Consider the following 22763-nt stretch of genomic DNA (forward strand, 5'->3'; position numbering starts at 1 on the left):
TGTAGGAGATCCCTTAGGGCGTCTCTTAGTACTACCATGTCCTGTGATTAAAGTCAATGGGAAACTACAACAGCCTAATCCAAGCCNGATGACAAAGGACACAGACCCATCAGGAATGAAGGTATGGGTCAATCCTCCAGAAAAAGAGCCAAGACCTGATGAGGTGCTGGCTGAAGGTGAAGGAAATACAGAATGGGTAGTAGAGGAAGGTAGTTATAAATACCAATTAAGGCCAAGTAACCAATTGCAGAAACGAGGATTATAAAGTAATGAATGCCCCATTGTAAATTTACAAATGTGTTTGCGATTGTATGAGGGATAGTTATATCATGTTAGGCATATTCATAACCTTGTTATTGTATCATGTGAACATGAGATATTATTTGTGTCAAGTTGACAAGGTATGGATTGTAGTGGCTATTCCTGGTTGTCAACTTGACTATATTTGGAATGAACTACAATCCAGAATTGGAAGGCTCACCAGTGACCCTTATCTGGAGGCTTGGAGATAGAAGTTTCTGATCTGGATCTTGGTATGGAGAACTTGAAGCATAGTGGCTATGAATTCCAGAAGATTAAATCTCCGAGTTCAAGGTCATCTGGGACTAAAGGTGTGGTGGAACTCACCTTTAATCTGGCTACACCTTCTGCTGGAGAGAATATAAGGACATTGGAAGAAGGGAGTCTGGCTCTTGCTCCTTCGCCTGCTTGCTGTGTGAGACTGAGTAACTGCTAGATCCTTGGACTTCCATTCACAGCTGCGACTGAACCATTGTTGGGAATTGGGCTGCCAACTGTAAGTCATCAATAAATTCTTTTACTATAGAGACTATCCATAAATTCTGTGACTCTAGAGAACCCTGACTAATACAGGGTGTGGGAAGGCATAACCACATTTTTTCTCTCTTCCCCATCCCACGTTGCAGATTAGTTGTGCTAAATAAGGGTAGTGTTGGCAGCATAGATATGCTGTGTGTGTGTGTGTGTGTGTGTGTATGTGTATGTTAGTTTGGGTTTTTTTTTTTTTGTATGTTAATTTAATATAAGTAGTGTCACCCAGAAAGTGGGAACCTTGGTTGAGAAATGCCTGTAGAGAAATGCCTGTAGTGGAATTGTTTTCTTGGTTGATGAGTGATGTGGGAGGGCCCAGCCCACTGGGGGCCAGGGCCACCTACCTGGTGGTCCTGGGAGATGTAAGAAAGGTACCCCAAACATGATCCTGGCAAGCCTAAGCAGAGTTCCTCTGTGCTTCTGCTTCCCTTTCTGCCTCCAGGGTTCCGAATTAGATTCCTGCCCTAACGTCTCAGTGTTGGACTGTGATCTCAGAGTTGTGAGATGAAATAAACCCAAGGTGGTTTCAAGTCAGTACTTTACCACAGCAACAGAAAGCCAGCTAGGACAATGTGAACCACCCACAGTCCTCAAGAGTAACTTTTGTGTGTGTGTGGGTGGGTGGGGGGACTGGAGAGATGGTTCCGTAGTTAAGAGCACTGACTGCTCTTCCAGAGCTCCTGAGTTCAAATCCCAGCAACTACATGTAACGGGATCTGATGCAGTCTTCTGGTGTATCTGAAGACAACTACAGGGTACTCATAAAAATAAATCTTTAGAGAAGAACCCCGAGATTCAGCAAGGTTTATGGATAGCTGACTACATGTGTGTACACCCAAAGCTCCAATGTGGAATCTTTTTTTTTTTTTTTTATTGAGAGCGCGAACGCAGTCCCCCACTACCACAAATTATGCAGTCGAGTTTCCCGCATTTGGGGAAATCGCAGGGGTCAGCACATCCGGAGTGCAATGGATAAGCCTCGCCCTGGGAAAACCACCTTCGTGATCATGGTATCTCCCCTGCCAGGTAAGTATTCCAATGTGGAATCTTAATCCACAAAATGACGGTGTAACCAGATCGGACCTTTGAGAACTGGGGAAGAGGGCTCTGCCCTCAAGAATAGGACTCGTGCTCTGACGAAATGTGCTTTCAGTCACCTGTTTCCTGTGAGGATGCAACAAGAAAATGCCATCTCTGGCCAACGGGTCCTCACTAGACAGCAGATGTGTTAGTACCTTGACCTTGAATTTCTCAGGATTCAGATCTGTTAGCACTCTCTTCTGCACAGACTGTCCAGTCTGCGGAGTTCTGCTGTAGTGGCCAAAGGGCATGGCCCTGCTTCTCTGCAGCTTTCTTAGCCCTGATTCTTGCTTTAATGTTAGTTTTAACAAGGTTCTGCTAACCACAGCATTTTAATGATGATTGAGTTAACCCTTACAGTTAGCCTTCAGGTCCAAATTATGTTTATTAAAAAAATATATTTGGGGAAGGGTTTGTTTCTGTGGGAGAAAGAAATAACAAAGGACCAAGTTGGGATGCAAATCTGGGTAGTTTTTGATGTTGTAACGGTGTTCCAGGGTGTCGTGGGGTTGATCCATGGCAGGAAGAGTTTATCCAATGATGAGGTGAAGGAACTTAGAAGCACCAGAAGGGCTGGAGAGATGGCTCAGCGGTTAAGAGCACTGTCTGCTCTTTCAGAGATCCTGAGGTCAATTCCCAGCAACCACATAACCATCTACAATGAGATCTAGTGCCCTCTTCTGGCCTAGGTCTGCATGGCAGGCAGAGTGCTGTATACATAATAAATCTTAAAAAAAAAATCAGCCAGAAGTCAGAATAGATCTTCAATATCAGTGCATATTATCATTTTTAATTACACACTAATGAAATACTTTTCCTCCTCAGGTGGCTCACTCCCAAAGACTTAGTAGTCTAGATACTGTCACGTCTGTGTGTCTGTCCAACCCGGAGCAGCCTTGGCACTCCCAGGGGGAAACACAACTGGGAAACTGAAAATGGCCAAGCAAAAAGCTGGGAAGGCTTGGGCTTATGGTTTGTTTGTTTGTTTGTTTGTTTGTGGGGGCATGTTGTCAGCTTCTTGCTTTGTTTTTACTTTTTAAAGTTACTGGGGCAGAATGCACATAAGGAAATGTACTGTTAAGACGTTACAATCGCCGGGCGTGGTGGCGCACGCCTTTAATCCCAGCACTCGGGAGGCAGAGGCAGGCGGATTTCTGAGTTCGAGGCCAGCCTGGTCTACAAAGTGAGTNAAAAAAAAAAAAAAAAAAAAAAAAAAAAAAAAAAGACGTTACAATCATTTTAAAGCATATGTTTACATAGCACTGGGTACACGCACAACGTATACAATCAGGCCTTTTTCAGAACTTCCTCATTACTCCAAAGCCAACTCTTCAGCTACTGAAAAATTAACATCTTACTTCTCACTCCATCTCTGTGAGTGCGCCTCATATATGTGTAATCATGAAATATTTGTCCTTTTAAATACAATGCTCGGGCTGGTGAGATGGCTCAGTGGGTAAGAGCACCTGACTGCTCTTCCGAAGGTCTGGAGTTCAAATCCCAGCAACCACATGGTGGCTCACAATCATTCGTAACGAGATCTGACTCCCTCTTTTGGAGTGTCTGAGGACAGCTACAGTGTACTTACATATAATCAATCAATAAATAAATCTTAAAAAAAAAATAAAATAAATACAAGGCTCATTCCTGTTTTAGCACAAGTCAGAATTTTATTATTTTTAAAGTCTGTATATTTCACTGTGTGAAAAGAAGCCTGGTCTTGTGTGACCCTGTTAAGCCACCTCCCCTTCCGGGATGCCTTGTTCACTCAGTTAAAGAATACTCTCTCTTTAGGTCATGGGGAATTGTTGGTCAGACCTACCTCTGATCCTGCTGCAGCAGCTCCACATGGGTGGCACAGAGTACCCAGGGCATTTCACTGGTACTTGGCAGAATTTCTCAGAACAGTCAGTGTGCGTAATTAAAGCTACGTATGTGCACATAAACCCAGATCCAAGATGACGCCCATGCGTTGGCCTATTTTTGTCATTGGTTATTTTCATGAAGATTTCTTGCTGCTTTCAATACCTACAATTAATTACTCAGCACTTAAAATTGATTTCTTCATCATAAAAAAAAAAAAAAAAATTGCTGAGCTCCAGGTTGCCTGGGACATTACACCATGTTCTCTGAGAAGCCCAGGATGGTATTTCTCAGAATGCTTTTCCTCAGTCTGCACTGGAGATGAGACCAATAGTCAACTTAAAGAATAAAAAGGTTTATTGAAGAAGTGCCATTGAGCATCAGTTCCAGCTTGGCAGGCGTGTGAAGGGTGGGCGGTTCATGTTTTATGAGTACCTGACACTTGAGACACAGAGAGCATTATGGTAGTAATAATTAATAATAATAACAATAAGCTCAAAGCTAAGTAGTAAGTTACCATGACAAAGAGGGTCGAGAAAATGCTATGAAAGCAGTCCCCTTCTCTGAGAACCCAACACCAGGTCTGACTGTGGGCCACAGTAGTAAACAGTGGCCCCTGGGGATTCGGAGAAGGGAGGATTAGGAGACAGGCAAACTAGGGAGAAGGTATTCATGAATTCCTATAAAAATATGTATCTTTTTAAAAACCTGAGTAGCAGGGTGTGGCAGTGCCCATCTTTAATCATAGCACTGTCAGGATCAGAGGCAGGTGGATCTCCGTGAGTTTGAAGCCAATCTCGTTTACATGGCAAATTTCAGGCCAGCCAGGGCTAGATAGTGAGACCCTGTACAAAACCAAACCCAAAGACCCAAGTACAGGCATATATAGTAATTCTTTCCTGTGACTGCAGTAGATATCGATGATGATGCAAATATACAAAAATATCTATCTGTTCGTTGTAAGCATGCGTCATGCCTTCTGCAATGATTACATTATGTTTCACCTCATAAAAGTTTCAGGCTCTGCTTATTGCTTTCTGGCTTCGGTTTTTCCCATCCTGGGAGAGAGAGGACAAAAGCCTTTAGAGACCCATCAATCCAACCCTTTTATTTCACAGACAAAGGAGAATAGCTGCCCACTGGCACATTCATCCTCAGGGGCAGAGATTGGACTGCAAGTAGGTCTCCTGATTCCCAGTGGGCACTTTCGCCTAGCCACATGCCCCGTCTGTACTTGTTTAAACTGCTTCAGTCTCAAATGGGTTGAAGTTCTATGAGGGGGAAGGTACAGGTCTGTGTAGGCCTCCCTGGTTTGCTTGCATGCTCCCGCCTCCCCCCTCATAGCCCTAGATAAGAAATATTCCCCGAGTTAAACACTGTGTGCAAGGGACATTTCTAAAGGCTAACATGAGAGGTTATTGATTTTAAAGGCAAACAGCTGGCGAGTCACATATTTTTCACAAGCTCTGTGAATTAAAGCCCTGGTCACAGAAGACACCTATAAGATGAGGGCCCATCTCTACAGAGTCCCTCACTATCACACTCTCGAAAGAATTGCTAATTTGTGGTAGGAACTAGTTCCAAATTCCAGCAGAAATAAAACCACACATGGCTGGATTATTTCCAAAAGCCTGACTGTTCTGACTTTTTTTTTTTTCCCTGAGACCATTTCTTTGTGTAGCCCTGGATATTCTGGAACTCGCTCTGTAAGCCAGGCTGGCCTATGAACTCAGATCTTCCTGCCTCTGCCTCCCTAGTGCTGGGACTAAAGGTGACCCTGACCCTGACCTCTACTTCTGATCTCCAACTTATTACGTCAGTACTGCAGGTGCCCCATTCTGCATGCTTCTGTGTGACAGCCCCAGGATGCTTTGCCGTAACTAAAATTCATGAAAGAAGCAGGAAGGGAAGTGGTCAGACCTGTCCTGGCCAGAGCCATTTCCCTCAAGTCTTTTGAGAATTTTCAATATCGTATTTTGCCACATGTGCCTGTTTATGGCTCAACACAAGAAATGAGTTAAGAATATTCATGAACTATGAAAACTTTAAGTGCCAGAAGCTCTGACAGTCTTGAGTTTGTCATTCGAAAGTAGCCCAGTCCTAGGGCTGCAGAAGTGTACCTTTCTTGTGCGCCACAGAGCTCTTGGAAGCAGACGACTCACGTCTAAGCATCTCTTAGAAACTACTCTCTCAAGTGAAGATGAATCATTTTGTTTACAAAGCAGGAGCCAGCCGGGTGTGTGCTCCGTTTCAGGCAATGAACTGTTTCTGCGACACACTTCGTGTCTCTTTCCATATACTTTGTTGCCTCTCAAATACAGACTCCCGGAAAATTCTCTCCACTTGTGTGGAAAAGCCTTGACTTTCTTCCTCTAAGGCATTGATGGTTTGCAGCGCCAAGGGAGTCCGTTCCCGGGGAAGAGGGCTGTTCAGGGGCCGCATGGGTATGACGGAGTTGTACTTGTGCTGCCTGCTCACAGAATTCATCAGGGAAGTGTAGAACTGGAAGTTACACCAGGTGTCTCTTAGGAAGTTCTCAGTCAGTAACAAGATGGTCCAGGCCGACCCATTGACCGCATCGTCTAGATTCTGCAAATGCAGTCTTCCACAGGGCATCTCAGCGAAAACGATCCCCGGCCTGATACCAAAGTCGTTTTGCAGTAGATCCTGGACTCTGAGCGCCTCGTCGGTGTCATCTTCTGCATGAAGTATCACAAATTTGAGGAACTCTTCTTCAGCTTGCTCCTCGGGCCCCACCCCCTTGGCCTCAGGTCGGTCCTGCTCTCCTGTTGGTGGCTCTGCTCCACTTCTCTGCTCCACAGAACCACACAAGGAGGCATCCTCAGAATTCTTGGAGTCTGACTCATGGCCGTCTTGATCGGCATCCACACTGTCTTTTTTATGCCAAGAAAGGGGGCACTTATCTAGTTTAGACTTCCCAACACCCATGACAGACTGGTAGGGCAGACGAGGGAGCTTTATTTGAGTATCTGCGTTTCTTTTCAATCTGAAAAGGGAAATTTCAAAGCAGAATTTTATTTGTTCAATCAAAGCGTTTAAAAGAAAAAAACTTTTGTTCAAACTGAAACAAAAAAACAAAAAACAACCAACCCCCCCCCCCCAAGAAAAACCCACAAATCCTCAAAAAGACCATAATATAAAGAAATGGCAGCCAACCAAGAAACCAAACTATCAGACTTTTTTTTTTTTTGAGCTTCACAAAGGCTGCCAGAGACAAAAGAAATCTTTTGGTAGCGAACACAAATAGGGTACAAATATCCCAAAGATGAGCGATGGCTGCTCCACTGAGTCAGCACTAAGAGGTCAGAAATGTCAGAAATGGAGAAGAAATTAGGATACGTAAGAGCCTCTTTTTCCAGGCAGTCCCAGGGATGTTAGAGAGCATGCATCCACCCAAGGAAAGGGAACATCTCAGTTTAGATCAGAATCTAAAACCTAAGATCTGCAGCTTTCCCCAGTGACGCCAACCAAGAATGACGTGATTTCCATTCATTCTTTTGTGACCTGGAAATTCTGGAATTAGAAGAATTAGACCAGCTGAAAAAGAAAGTAATGCACATGAATGGACTTTACATAACTTCAGAAGATGCTGGCAACATTGAGTTCAAGGGAGATTCTTCCTTTCAAAAGACAGGAAACAGGATAGATAAATATTGCTTTCCTAAAGTCAGGTATAAACTACAGACTCTACTATTTATGCTCAAAGGTTCTAAATAAACTAGATTCAAAAACTGGATTAAAAAATAAACTAGGCTTTTGAGCCTCTGCTTCCACACATTCTTGGGGCTGACTTTCCCTTTCTTAATTAAATCTTCTCTGTTTATATCACTGTCCAAATGTACACAGTCCCATCCACAATGACCTAAATAATACAGCTACACACATAACTCAGATTCAGAAGTGGTGACACTGTTGATAAAAGCCCTCACTACTGCCCCTGGTTAGCGACAGAATCGATGGCCACGGCTGGTCATTTGTGGTCTTTGTACTTTAAGGTTGGACTTCAAGGTGCTAGTTGTCCAAGAGGTATTCTGAAGTGTCACCCTAAACTGTAGCCCACACACATTGCAAATAATAAAACTAAATGGATTTGCCCATTCGTCACTGTGTAGGGTTCACTGCTGTCTTTTGTGACTGGTGAGGGTCTCATGAGGTCACTGCTCATCATGTGTGTCTGTATGTGTTTAGTTTTGATAACTGTGGAGAAATATGGCAGAAAGGGTGAATAAGAACTGGTGGACATTGTTTTTAAGTAAATCTGCTGAGGAACAAAGGGCAGAATTTAGAAAGACTACTGAGGACAAGAAGTATTTGTGCAGATCTGGAGGGAGAGCGTTCGGGGTAGAGAGCCGCAAGCATACAGGTCCTGAGGCTGTTGGATGCCTGGCATCTGGAGAGCAAGGGGAAGTGGAGTATGGGTGGAGCATGAACTGAACTGTGAGCTGAGCAGGAGAGAGCCAGGCGAATGCAGAGGGGAAGCCTAGTCTGTCCAGTTTCACAGGATCAGCATTTGCACTAGGACAGAAGAAGAGAGTTAAGTGCAGATGCAAGAACGGCAGTTAGTTAGTCTGTCCTAGAAACCCAGCAGAACAAGTGGCTTGACTTGGGATGTGTTTTGAAAACAGAGCTGAAAGGAACTTGTGCTGAGTAGGCTCCAGCAACTCTGTGGTTGGGAGGGAGGTCCACAGCTGGGACACATATTTTGCATTTCCTTCCTACATACTGTATTTAAAATCTAAAGACCATGGGAGGTCATTAAAGGTAAAAATAAAGACTGGAAGAGGAAAAGTGCCCCAAGGGCTGAGCCCCTGAGGCACCCAATCATTATGGAGGTCAGGAACAGAAAGAGCTGCAAAGGAGCCGGGGTCAGAGTGGTGGGGACTTGTGCTGCCCCAGAGCCATGGGAAGAAATAGTTCAAGAGACTGCTTAACAAATGCTTAGGATTGGCCAAGGGGGGTGGGGGGGATAAGCAGTGAGAAATATGGAGAACATAGAGACGTACCATTGAGACGAGTAGACTTGCTGCAGTGGAGGTACACAGAACGCTACCATTTAGTAGAGTTCAAAAATAAGACAGAAGGAAGCAATATAAACACAAACACACACACCCTGTGTGGTGGGGTGGGGTGGGGTGGGTAGTGGTAGATATCTGCAGAAGGTCTCTCTTCTTCACTATTCCCAGTAAGATAGGAATGGAGACCTTTCTGCAAATTGTCTCATCTTATTTTGAAATGTAACAGAAGGGGCTGGAGAGATGGCTCAGCAGTTAAGAGCACTGTCTGCTCTTCTATAGTTCCTGAGTTCAATTCCCAGTCACCACATGGTGGCTCACAAACCATCTGTACTGGGGATCCGATGCCCTCTTCTGGTGTGTCTGAAGACAGTGACAGTGTACCCATATACATGAAATAAATAAATCTTTAAAAAGAAAGAAAGAGAGAGAGAGAGAGAGAAATGTCACAGGAGGTGCAATTGGGGAGAAAGGCCAAGTCTGCATGTCATTATTCCTCTCCAGACCCAAACCTGATGAGCCGCAGGCTCACTCTTTTGCCCAGAGTCTGAGTTCGGAAGGCGAGCAGGCCAGAGCAGCAGAGCCTCTCTCTACAGAAATTTCCCTGGTGGTCCCTCTGGGATGTTCCAGCTGCAAGCCATCGAATCCCACACATGACTAAAGATGGAAACGTCAATAATATGACCATCCCCTTCTTGCTAAACTTAGTCTCTCCATTCAGCTCTTTGTGACAGTTAATTTCATGTGTTGCATCAACAGGCCTTGGTAGCCCAGTGGCTGGGTAAATACCAATCTACAAAGGTGATGAACGTTTACGTCAGTAAACTCTGAGTGAATGGGATTAGCCTTCATAATGTAGATGGGCCACATCCAATCAGCTGGATGTCCTGAGGAAGGATTCTGCCAGCAGAAGGCAACACAGCCTTTAGACTCAAGAATGTCTCAACTCTTTGTTGCTATTATTACTGTCTGTTGTTGTTGTTATCCTGGGCTGGAGATCGAACCTAGTACTTGCCAGCGGGGCGCTTTCCCACTGAGAAATATCCCAAGGCCCAGGGATGCACTCTGAATTCATTTCAGACTGGTTTGGCCCTACTTAAACCTCTCAGTCCTGCAAACCAATTCTTTAAAATGTATCTTCTCCCGAGCCTCCATTCATATCATATTGGTCCTGATGTTCCGGAAGGAACTCTAACACCATCTCCCTTGGAAGGCTGGAGAGGCAGCTTAGCTGATAGAACGCTTACCTTAGAGTTTCCCAACACTAGGTTAAAAGTTAATGCTTATCTTTCAAAAACATTGTGTGACTATCTGAGAAGACATGCCCTCCAATGGTAGGAGTAAAATAATAATAATAATAATAATAATCTGATAAAAGACATAGACACATAAAACTTTCCGTCTGCCTGCATGTTTATCACAGGAGAAGGTTCAACGTTTAAATGAGTACTTTTGAAATGTAATGCATTTAAAATCCTAGTATGTCTGTGACACGTGAGCCAGAGAACCTTTTTTTTTCTTTCATATCTGAACTGCGCCATCTTGTGGTAGAAATACGCACTACAGTTTCTTGTCCAAGTAAGGTTTCACACTTGTTGTTATTTACAGATTTTGCTGGAAAGGTAGTCTGCATCTAGACTTGCTGGGTTTGAAGGACATGAAACCAGGAAGGAAAAGACAGACAATTAGGAACCACTGCCTTCCTGCTTTATGCAGAGCACCAGGGGCTAGGAGCTCACTCAGGAGGGCCGCCTGCAGCAGGGAGTAGCTCCGGGCTGCGAGCACCAGGAAAGCCTAATTCTCAGAGTCCTTACTGTGTCAAGATCGTTTTGCACTAGACATTTATAGGGTACAAATCTGCACATGTGGGGTACGGGTGAACAGTGGTAAGAGAGAAGGGTTGGGCAAATTAAGAGCAGAGAGACTTAAAAGTAATATTCTCTGAGAGTTTATGGCGCATACGGATCCCAGCACTCTACAGGAGGTAGAGGCAGGCTAATCTCTGAGTTTGATGCTAGCCTGGTCTACAGAGTGAGTTCCTGGATAGCCAAGACTACGAAAAGAAACTATCTTTAGAAAAATAAAAACACAAAACAAAAACAAGCAGCAACCAACTAACAAAACAAAAACAAAAACAACCCTATTATGTTCAGAGTCCTGGGGAGATGGCTCAGTAATTATTCTTATTCCTAATGACCAATTATAATATCCTGAACTCATATTGGGTTTGCTGAGGAGTCGGGTTCACTTGGGTGTTCACAATTGCCTATAACCTCAGCTCTAAAGGATCCCATGCCTTTTTCTGTCTTCTATGGCTCCTGCACTCCAGTGCAAACATCCATACACAAAAACTGCAGTCCGAGGTGGACAGGCTGCATCGCAGAGTGTCAGCACAGCATCCCTATGGTACTATTTTTTGAGACATGAAAGGTGCAAAATTGAGAGATTATGGACTCTTGTTCCATGATTCAGAGAGCAGTTGAGGATAGACAGTATGGGGCAGGGTGAGAGTTCCCGCAAGGGAGCCTTGAGAGACCATTGCGTGAAACTGTGAAGACTAACTCAAAGTTTCAGTGGAGACCCTGAGATGCTGGTGATGGCAGAACTGTGGGATGCCTGCCATGGAAATCTGTGGGCACAGAGTGGGGAGGGCCCAAGAGCAAGGCTGTGCTGCCAGTGTCAGGGCTGAAGGAGTGAGGGCTACCCAAGCCTTTTAGAGCCTGGGCAATCAAATCGTGTCAACACCAGCAGCAGCAACTCCCCTATGCCAGACAGCGAGCTGCAGGATTTGGTGTTTGCCCTGATGGCTTTTTGTTTGGATTTTGCCTGACTATGTCTTACTCTGCTTAGAGTCTTCTCTTTTAAAATAAGAATGCTAACTCCGGAAGTGGGGCTGAAAAGAGAGCTCAGAGTTACCACCGAATATTGTTCTTGCTAGTGGGCCTAGGTTCAGTTCCCAGCTCTCAAGATAGGTGGTTCATCATCTCCTGTAATTCCAGCTCCAGGGGCTCTGACATGTTTGTCTTCCAAGAACACCAGTACTCATGAGAGCACACCCATATATACATAATTAAAAATAAACCTCAAGGGACTGGAAAGATGGCTCAGTGGTTAAGAGCACTGACTGCTCTTCCGAAGGTTCTGAGTTCAAATCCCAGCAACCACATGATGGCTTACAACCATCCTTAATGACATCTGACTCCCTCTCCTGGTGTGTCTGAAGACAGCTACAGTCTACTTACATATAAAATAAATAACAAATAAATCTTTTAAAAAAGGCATAAAAAATAAAATAAAAATAAATCTCAAGGGGCTGGAAAGATGGCTCAGTGGTTAAGAGCACGGACTGCTCTTCCAAAGGTCCTGAGTTCAATTCCCAGCAACCACATGGTGGCTCACAACCATCTGTTATGAGATCTGATGCCTTCTTCTGGTGTGTCTGAAGACAGCTACAGTATACTCACTTATATATAGAACAAATAAATCTTTAAAAAAAAAGATAAATCTCAAAAACACATTTATTTTTGTCCTATTATATGTTAGAAATACGTAATTCATTTTTAAAATTTTTTTATCTGAACTTAAAATTAAGAGGATGTTGACTTTTAAAGTGTAGGAATTGTCAATGACTTTAAAGACCTGATGTCGGACTGAATTCATTTTCTAGTAATAGCTATGAACCTATGGAGACATGGAGAGGTTATGGCTTAAAAATGATGTGTTTGGTGTGAAGTTGACAAGAGAGAGGCGAACCTGCGATGGTGAGTGCTAGTTGGCAGCTTTCCTAGGATGAAGAATCACTCAGGAGCCAGGCACTCCAGCGTATCCACCAGGGATCACCTAGTAATCCCGCGCAGGGATTACTTTGATTGGTTAATTGTGATGGGAAGGCCTACTTATTGTGGTTAGCACCATTATGGGATCCTGGACTGTATAAAAAGGAGAAAATGAACTGAGAACCCATCCATCCCTCTCTGCTTCTGGATTGTGATGTAACCAGCTGGGTCAACTTCCAACCGCTTTGACTTTCCAGTGCTGGGGAAGAAGAGATCCAAGGTCTTCTACGGATTGGTAGCCAGCCAAGCTGAACTGGCTAGACTCAAGTCCCTGAGAGAAAGACCCCGCCTCAAAAATCAAGGTGGGTGGCCATCCTAAAGGACAACGCCATAGGTTGACGCCTGACTTCCATGATGCATGTGTATATGTGTGCGTGTTCAACCACACCCATGTGTTCCCACATGTACACTTACACCTGTATATACAGAAACAGTAGCAATGCTTTGGTATTAGGAAAACCATAAATATTCCTGCAGCCTGGGAGAGTTGATTAACAATTATGAGAGTGGAAGAAATATGGCTGAAGGCCTATTATGGAGGTTACTGGGTCTTGCTAGGTAGTCCAGCCTGGTCTCCCTCTGCTTCAGTCTCCTAAGCGCTGGAATTAAAGGCATCTGTTACTGCTCCTACCTTAGGAGACCTTTTCAAAGGTCAGTGAGTTCATCTCCTCTTGAGATGACGGTTAGGAAGAGAACTTACTGTTCTTATTTCCAAAAGTCACCCCCGCCTCCAGACCTGCAACACACACAGCTCTGAACACTGCTCCGTTTGATTTACAAGGAGGCAAGACCTCAAGAAGAAACACCAGTGAGAGAGACCATGGATAGCATTTTCCACAAGAGCTGACCTCTACTCTTCTTACTGACCAACATCCCTGGCCCATAATCACCATCAGTAAGTGCAAGATAGATGGGCAGATGGATTAATGGACATGTTTATCAATTTTCCCTCTTTAATCTGCTCTGCCTCCGATACTCTGCTTCTCTGTTGATGATAGTGATGCACTATCAATTTATCAAGATGAAAACTCTGGAAATCACCCTCACATTCCACCTGACCCTCCCCAGAGCGTCTCCCCATTAATCTTCAATTCTTGCAAATATGTCTCTTAAACTGTTTCAAAATTTTCCTATTTTTTCCATGGTCTTGTCTCTATGTGAGGTAAAGAATAGCATTCCTCGTTACATGATTATAAATCCCATGATCCAGCTGGTCTCATTGACCCCTCATCTCTTCTCTTTTTATGTTATTTTTAGACCAATTTTTCTGCCATGGAAAACTGATGCTATTTTTCAGTTGCTTAAAGATCCCCAGATAGTAACCGGGAACCTCCACTTTATTTGAATGCTATACCAGCCCTTCATGATCTCAGCTCTTTTTTTGTCCATACCGTCTCTCCTATTGCATTAGCGTTCAGAGATACAACACCCAACTATTGTCAACCTCTCATATCGTCTGTTCTAGCTTCATTTCTGTTGCTGTGATCAAGTATCCTGACAAAAGGTGAATTAAAAGGAAAAAGGGTTTATTTTGGCTTACAGTTCCAAGTTACAACCTGTCTGTAGTAGTTCGAGTGAGAATGGCTCAAACAACTTCATATATCTGAATGTTTGGTTCCCAGTTGTTGGAACTGTTTGGTAAGGATTAGACCTTGCTAGAGGATGCATGTCCAATGGGACCGGGCTTGGAGGTTTCAAAAGCCCGGACCAGGACCAGTCTTACTTTCTTAGCACGTGCATCAGGATGTAAGCTCTCCACCATTGCTCCAGTACTCTGCCTGCTGCTACACTTCTTGCTCTGATGGTTGTGGACTAACCTAATGGACTGTAAGTAAGCCCACAAGTTAATGTTTTCTTTTCTAAATTGCCTTGGTTATGGTGTCTCTTCACAGGAATAGAACAGTACCTAAGACACCATCATTCAGGGAAATCAAGGCAGGAAGTCAAGCAGCAAGTCATATCAGATCCACAGTCAAGAGCAAAGAGACATTAATGCAACCTTGCTTACTTGCTTAGCTCTCAGCTAACACTCTCTAGCTTTATAGAACCCAGGGCCAAAAGTCTAGAAATAGTGCCACTCAGGATGGCTGGGTCTCCCTAGATCAAGACAATCCCCTGTAGACATGCTGACATGCTAATGGGTCAACCCAATTTACACAATTTCTTTTTTTTTTTTTTTTTTTTTGATTTTTTGAGACAGGGTTTCTCTGTGTAGCCCTGGCTGTCCTGGCACTCACTTTGTATACCAGGCTGGCCTCGAACTCAGAAATCCGCCTGCCTCTGCCTCCCGAGTGCTGGGACTAAAGGCGTGCGCCACCACGCCCGGCTTTACACAATTTCTTAAGGTGACAGTTAAATCTAACCAGCACACCATGATGTGTCTTACCTCTGTGTTTTGCCTGGTTAGAATATATATTCTCACTCTCTGCATAGATAGTGTTTTATAGTTCAAGATACTGTTTAGGGGTCATGTTGTCATAAAGTCTACCATTTCCGGGTTGAGTTGAGTAATACTCCCCTGTGTTCCTGTTCACACCTCAGCACTCTTGTTGTCCTTGCTGTCTTGGGAGGTAGCTGCTACTTCATTTTCCCAGACTTCTCCATCACTACAAACAACAGCACCATTTAGACTTGAAGTATCCTTGACACTGCCTCCTCTTTTCCTACGTGTCGCTTTTAAGTCATCACTGAGTCCTGTCAATTCCACCTCCAGATTCCTCTTAAGCTCTTCCACTTTGCCTCTCTACTGCCAAATGCTGACTCTTCAACCTCCACAGTCCCTCCCAAATCATCACGCTTTCTCTACCGTATTTTCATTTTGGATCAACATCTCTCCCTTAGTATGTATGTTTCAGTCTGTCCTAATATCTAGCTTGGTCTCCAACCAGCAGCCAGACTGAACTAAACACATATACTCAATCAGGTTAATCCGACCGGCAACCCTAAAGTGGCCCATTGTACTTAGAATCCAAACTTATTAATATGATGAATAATGTTCTATGTGGCTCCTTCTGCTCCACCATCATCTCACGTCCCTTTCCTGTATCTCTTCAGTACTTCAGCCTGTGGGTCTTCCTGGGCCCCTTTTACTTATATGGATGGCTTAGTTTCTTTCTTAGTTTCAGGGCCTATGAAGACATTTTTTATTGGATGTTTGCAGTATGAACAAAGTGAGTACATTTCCTTATTATAAGAGATCTTGCATACTGGCCATTCAATATTCTATTAGAGATTATGATGATTAATCTTCACTACCAACAAGGTTTGGATTCACGTAGGAAACACACCTCTGGGCGTATCTAGGGTGTTTCAAGAGAGGTGTAACTGAGGAGGGAACAGCCATCCTGAGTGGGTCGGCAGTCCACAGGCTTGGGACTCTGAATGAAAAGAGGAAAAGGAAAATGAAGAAAGTAAGCTGAGCATAGTTCATCTCTCATGGCTTCTTGGCTATCTGTAGGCAAAATGTGACCAGCTACCTTAGGATCTGGACACTGTGACTTCCCAGCCATGATGGACTGAAATCCTCCAAACTGTGAGCCAAAATAAACTCTCTTCCCTTAAGTTATTTTCTGTTGGGTATTTGGTAAAGTAATTAATATAGGAGCAAACAACTGAAATGCCACAGATGGGTCATAGTGGGGCACAGCTATAACCCAAGAATAAGCACGGGCTGCACTGTTCCGTGAAATGGTGATATCTTTGTGTATGTGTGTTGGGGTAGGGGAGAGCTGTGGGGTCTCTCTGTGTAGCCTGGGCTGTTTGTAGACTTGACTGGCCTCCAACTCATAGATCAACCTGCCTCTGCCTCCTGAGTCCTGGGATTAAAGGCATGTACCACCACTGCCTGGCTAAAACTGTGATACCTTTAAAACATCTGTTGCTAAACCAGGCGTGGTGGCACACGCCTTTAATCCCAGCACTTGGGAGGCAGAGGCAGGCGGATTTCTGAGTTTGAGGTCAGCCTGGTCTACAAAGTGAGTTCCAGGACAGCCAAGGCTATACAGAGAAACCCTGTCTCAAAAAAACAAAAACAAAAAAGCCAAAAAAACAAAACAAAAAAACCCCATCTGTTGCTGCTGCTAATGTTAAAATTGTATAGCTATCTTTACCTTGCTTTAAAATTCTTTTTTATTATTATTTTTAGATAAAAATCAAGCATCTTCCTTGTTTGGAGATTTGTTTTTTTTTTTTAAATACAAGTTCTCATTTTGTCTTCTAAATATAGAAAACGAAAGAAAAGAGCTACAAATGACACCACATGTCCATAACTTTATAACTTTGAATTTGGTATCATCATATTTACCAAGAATAGGCCATGATTTGGCAGGGAGTTCAATTCCCAGCAACCACGTGGTGGCTCACAACCATCTGTAATGGGATCTGATGCCCTCTTCTGGTGTGTGCCTGAAGAGAGTGACAGTGTACTCACATACATAAAATAAGTAAGTAAAATTTAAAAACAGGGAGCTGGTGAGATGGTTCAGTGGGTAAGAGCACCGACTGCTCTTCCAAAGGTACTGAGTTCAAATCCCAGCAACCACATGGTGGCTCACAACCACTCATAATGAGATCTGTCTGATACTCTCTTCTGGTGCGTTTGAAGACAGCTACAGTGAACTTATACTAATAAATAAATCTTTGAAAAAAAAATTAAAAACAATCACTGCTCTCTGGAGATCACTGCTCTCTGGAAGAGGGCTACAGAGAAGCCAGGATGGAGACAGAGACTATAATCTATGGTTTAGCTTGAGAGGAAGAAGGCAATCAGGTACAGACCTCAGGTTTTGCTTAAGGCTTAAGTGTGGGGACTTAAAAGAAGTTAAGCGTGGCATAGTGGTGCATATGTTTAACCCCAACACTCAGAAGACAGAGGAAGATGAGTCTCTGTGAGTCTGAGGCCAGCCTGGTCTATAGAGTGAATTCCAGGACAGTCCCAGTTTCAAGCAGCAGCAACAACAACAATAACAACAGCTGCAGCAGCAACAACCCAACTGAAAGAATAAAGGCAATAAGATTCCTAGGGTTGGGAACATGGCTCAGAGGTGGGTCACATACACAAGGCTCCATCCCCAGTGCTAGCAGAAAGTAACAACAGTTCCTGGATTGTGACTTTACATGAATGGCAGCAATTTTTACTGAGCTATGGACAGTTATTAAAAGAGAGAAGAAGAGAGAGGACTGACTGCGTTGTTTGTCATATTAATAGTTCTGTTTGCATAAATTAAAACATCCATCAGATTGCTACATGGACATGTCAAAAGATCTGGATGCATGCTTGCCAACCTAAAAGGAAGCAAAGATAGAGATAACAGTTGAGAAGCTGTTGCCATGGGAACTAATGGTTCTAGGTAGAAATCCTCTTGGGAGAATTTATCTCTAGAAAACGAAGATGATCAAGACCTGGGCTATGGGCTTAATGCTTTTGTGCACTTGGTAAAGATCATCCTTGTGTTATTCAAATGCTAATTTCTCTGCCCTCATATCTTGTTTCAATCTGGACATGGCATTATAAAGTTTATGTCTAGAATCTCCTGTTTCGAGTTTGTGTAATCAGTTCTTAGCATTAATTCTCTGCCTTATCAATAAATAATGATCACCCAATGATTGGGCAGAAGAGATACTAGGATGGAAATTTCCACAGGCAAAGGAAAGAGAGAGGGGAGAGAGACAGAGACAGAGACGGAGAGATTCAGATGGGCTATGAGGAGAGGGTCTGAGAAGTCACCATGGGAAAAAAAAATCTGAAGCCCAAAGATCAATAATAATATCCAAGTATCATGGCTGAGAGGTAGTCAGATTAGCTTCGGTGGTTAATATAAATCAATACTGCCCAAATAATGAGGTGCGGCTTGAAATAAACCCTGTTTTCTCTGTATGGTTACTGGGACTAGCAAAGTAAAGAAATACAGCCACCATAATACTTACATTAAAAATAACTCATTTGACACTGGGCTCTGTGGCACCTTACCATTCGGTGATTGAGACGCCTTAGCTGCCAGCGGGTGGGAGCCCAGGAGAATTCAGTCAGCTGTAAGTCAAATGAAGAAGAAAGATCATAAGCAGGAGCAGATCTAAGTCAAGAGCTACTGACTGGTCAGGAAAGATGAGAACTGAGAACTGTGGACAGACACCAGATTTCATAAGACTGCCCCTGATGACACCCAGAGCAAGCAAGGGGAAAGGGAGGGGGAGAAAAAAAATAGGAGAAGTAGGAACGGAGGCCCAGGGCAAGTCTTTCAAAGAGGTTATTTAATACAAAGGAGCCAAGAAATGGCGACATTTGTCCTGAGGGTATCACTTAAAGGTGGCATTTAACATTATGAAGTTGTTAAATTAATAAAAAAAATCCACCAAATGAGGAGCCAGTGAGACATAATTGAGCTGTATAAACGTGGTTTGTACATCAAGTCTTTGTACATTAAGTCCTCACACAGTAACGCTGACTTTGCCTCAACTCGAACTCATTATTCTACTTGATATTTATATATTGCATATTCTAATTTACAAATTATATAAATTATATGGAAAATATATAAATGTATGTATATGATGTATAAATGGCATAAAATGGAGTTAATTTTAGTTATGTCCATCACATTATAAGGTGTTGGTGTTAGGTGGAGAGTTTTTGTTGTTTGTTTTCTTTTGAAACGGGGTTGGGGTTTTTCTGTGTAGCTCTGGCTGTTCTGGAATTCTGTAGACCAGGCTGGCCTCAAACTCAAAGATCCACCTGCTTCGACCTCCTGAGTGCTGGGATTAAAGGTGCGCACCACCATCGCCCCACAAAAATGTTAGGTGGAAAAGGATTATATTTTTAAAATACTTTTTAAAAGTTTACTACTGCTCTAGAAAACTTGAGTGGTCCTAAGTAATGCAACCAGCTCACAGCTGCCAGCCCAAAGGATTTTCATTCAAATTAAACCCGGGAAAACCAGAAAGAACAGATCAAATTCACAAAACTTCCTGTACTGGCCCCGTGAGTCTGGCTGAAGCTGGCAGAGAGCACTTAAAAGACCCTGGCTATCTGCTCATGGTTGTGGGGTGTCTTTCAAAAATGATGCTCCCAGCACTTTGGAAGCTAAGGGAGGAGGATTGGAGTTTGAGGCCAGACTGAGCTATATAGAGGTGAAAGCTAACCTCGACTCTCCCTCTCCCTCTCCCGCCTTTCCTCCCCACCGCCCCCAACTCTCTCTCTATATCGAGTTTGCTACTCAAAATGAAACCCAGGACTGGCAAACAGGTGCGCGGGTTTCCCCTTTAGAAGGAGGCACTGTTCTGATGGAGAGGCTCCCAGCGTGCCTGGCCCGCACCACGGACAGACCTGGGCTGCGCGCTCGCTACTCCCCAGCCCGCCTGCAACTTGCCTGGGAAGTGGTACTGCTTGACCACGAGGCTCTTCAGTCTTCCTCTCGCACTGAGCAAACCCTTGTTGACAAGTAGCTTGCCACAGAAGTCTGAAAGTTAGGATGTGACTGTCGTAGATCTTGTCCCAAGGCCAGTGTGGCTCTGCACGCCACACCCACTGAACCCGCGGAGTGGAAGTCCAGGACTGGCCATGGAGCCCAGGGGCAGTGGACTTTGCCTTTGGAAGTCGTGCTCTGCGTGCTCTGCGGAGCCCTGGGTCTCTGGCAGACTGGGCCACCAACTACAGGGTGGGGATGCACTGTCCCCAGGAGGAAGCAGATGGCCAAGGGCGGAGGAGGGGAAACGCCGTGGGGGAACTGCCACCCAGGCAAATGCTGGCTGGGCTGCCTGGTTTTTGCTTTCTTCCTCTGAAATTTCTGCTTTTTTCCCTTTACAATATCTCTCAAATTCCAGTCTAAGAGAAACCAGGAAAGGAATTCTGCTTCTGTCTGTTCCTTAAAGTCCAAAAGCCAACTAAACTAACCACCAACAAAAGTCAAGTAAAAGTACAAACCTTCCAGATCCCCAAACTTGATTTTTACTCCAGACTCCAATGCAAGTCATAGCTCAAAAGTCTAGTTGCATCTACTCTCCCTTTTAATTCTGAAATTTTGGTGATTTTGAGACAGGATCTCACTACGCCGTTCATAATGGAACTCACTTTGTAGGATGAATAAAAATAAATAAATGAATGAATAAATAAGAAAGGACATGACTGCTCATGGGTATGGTGAAGGAGAAGGTTTATTGTAGATAAAAGGGAGAGCAAAGCTAGAAGCAGAGACATCTAAGAGAGTGGGCATGACCCTGAGCCATGGGGGGTGGGGGTGGAGGAACCCGGTGTAACAGCCAAAGGCGGCAAACGGTAAAAGAAAGGGCTGGTAACCAAAATGGGTGGGTTATATAGGGAAAAGCCAATAGGGAAGGGCAGCCTAGTGCCTGGGCTGGAGCATTCCAGGTAGTGGGAGGGGTATGCCAGCCATACCCCCGTAACAGGTAGGTACTGAGGAATGCTGGAAGAACCCAGGAGCCAGGTCCGCTTTGATATGTTAACTATGCTCCTCAGTCATGTGCCCCAGGGTTTGCGACTTAGACCAAGCTGACCTCCTTGGCTCTAGATGTGCACCACCTTACCCAGACAATGCTGACAAGTTTCGCTTGCTGCCAAGGAAAGGAACTACAGATGTCAAATGGGGCTTGAAATCTGTGCGGGGTCTCAGGGGCCCACCGCAGAGCTCCAAGGTACTCTCTTGTGCACGCAGCCAACTGCGTGAACCACTGACAGTGGAAGCTTGTAGGTAGCCACTACTCAAACTGCTGCGATGTAATGGTTTATCTTATCTTGAGGCCCCTGGCTGCCTGGAGCTCTTCTAGCCTCTTTCCTCTGTCAGTTCTGCAAATCAGTGCGTGTGTGCGTGCACGGCTGCCTCCCTTTCTCCACTTCTGCCAGAGGAAAATATAAACTACATATGTGCGCTACTTGTATACAATGATTATCCCATCAATCTAACTGTATGAGCTGAGCTTAGTTTGGCTCGGCATTCTGGTTCTCCTGGCCATTTTGGAAACGTTCAAAGAAAGTTCCTGTTTGCCATGTACCAGGAAAAACCTCGTCTCTAAACCCCGAGGTGTGACCTGAAACTGTATTGTGGTGACTTGTACAAAGGCATTGCAAACCTTTGCTTTTGTTCCCAGTGGAAAGTTAGCCTTACTGTAGCCGCATGGCCCCAGCTTCCCCCTAATACAGGAACAAGCATTGCTTGGCTTTTGTCAATCTTTTTGTCATTTTATTATTTCAGAGTAACAGCCAATCTATTTGTGGGGCTGACCATTTATTGAGCTAGGCCATCAGAGTCATTAGGAAAGGGAATTGGCAGCCCCATCCTTTGTCACTGCACAGACAGACCTCCAGGTGTTCCTGTTATGAGGCAAAGGTGCTCAATGCAGGCAGATGCAAGGTTTACTATCAACTACAAAATTTTCCTCTCTACCAACAAATGTGGCTTCATCTGCCACTCCTCCAAAATATTCAAATCAGTGAAGACTAGGGATAACAGATTTAACAAACTTCGACTTCCCCATTCGACACATCAAGTGTCCCAATGTTCTGGAAGTCATTGCTGTCCCAGGTAAACTGACTCCAACTTTCTCACTCTCCCTTTTACATTGCTTCAAATGTTGCCTCCATTGGTCTTCATGACACATGAGTTGTTGTTGCTCAAAGAAATGATAGATTGGTCATACACCCATCCTTTTAAGAAGGAAGAATAAAAGAAAACAAAGTCTGAGAACTAACTTCCTAAACCCTCACACTCTCCATGAAAATAATTGAGGCATGGGTTCAAATAGGGAACAACAATGTAAATAAAACCAGAACTTAAAGGAGATCATAAAAAAAATAATAATAAAATAACCCCCCCCCCCAAAAAAAAAACCCAAAAATCCCAAATAGGCTCAATAAGAGCAAAATCTTGAAAAAAGATCAATAAAATTAATAAAGTACCAGTGGACATGTAAAGAGAGATGAGAAGACACCAACAATTTTGGATATAAGAAGGAGGTATCAATGCAGATGATAGGACATCTATAAAATGTGGAGGATATGAACTCCATTCCAGTAAGTTGTTCAAGAGAAACATGGTCCTCTGTCGGTCTTTACTACTCCTACGTCTCACCAGGGCTGTCAACATGCCAGACTCTTGGCTACTATTTTCTT

The 22763-nt window shown here is 43.9% G+C and overlaps 1 protein-coding gene and 1 non-coding gene across 2 annotated transcripts; both read right to left on the reverse strand.

The window, feature by feature from the left end:
- Nucleotides 1-1703: 1703 nt before the first annotated feature.
- LOC115029968 lies at nucleotides 1704-1865 on the reverse strand. The gene has a single exon (XR_003835520.1). It is a non-coding gene; the product is annotated as a U1 spliceosomal RNA (small nuclear RNA).
- Nucleotides 1866-4855: 2990 nt separating this feature from the next.
- Nucleotides 4856-20328, reverse strand: Ticam2 (toll like receptor adaptor molecule 2). Its single transcript, XM_021150628.1, has 3 exons — nucleotides 20008-20328; nucleotides 18569-18671; nucleotides 4856-6781 (listed from the first exon to the last, which is right to left on the reverse strand). Exon 3 carries the CDS (start codon nucleotides 6721-6723, stop codon nucleotides 6025-6027), a length of 699 nt encoding a protein of 232 aa, XP_021006287.1. The 5' UTR covers nucleotides 6724-6781; nucleotides 18569-18671; nucleotides 20008-20328; the 3' UTR covers nucleotides 4856-6024.
- Nucleotides 20329-22763: the final 2435 nt, after the last annotated feature.

The sequence above is a fragment of the Mus caroli genome, chromosome 18, assembly GCF_900094665.2.
Source record: "Mus caroli chromosome 18, CAROLI_EIJ_v1.1, whole genome shotgun sequence".
Taxonomy (NCBI): Eukaryota; Metazoa; Chordata; class Mammalia; order Rodentia; family Muridae; genus Mus; species Mus caroli.

Coding starts and splice junctions, on each gene's coding strand:
- Ticam2 (XM_021150628.1), bottom strand. CDS start 6,723: ATGGGTGTTGGGAAGTCTAAACTAGATAAGTGCCCCCTTTCTTGGCAT.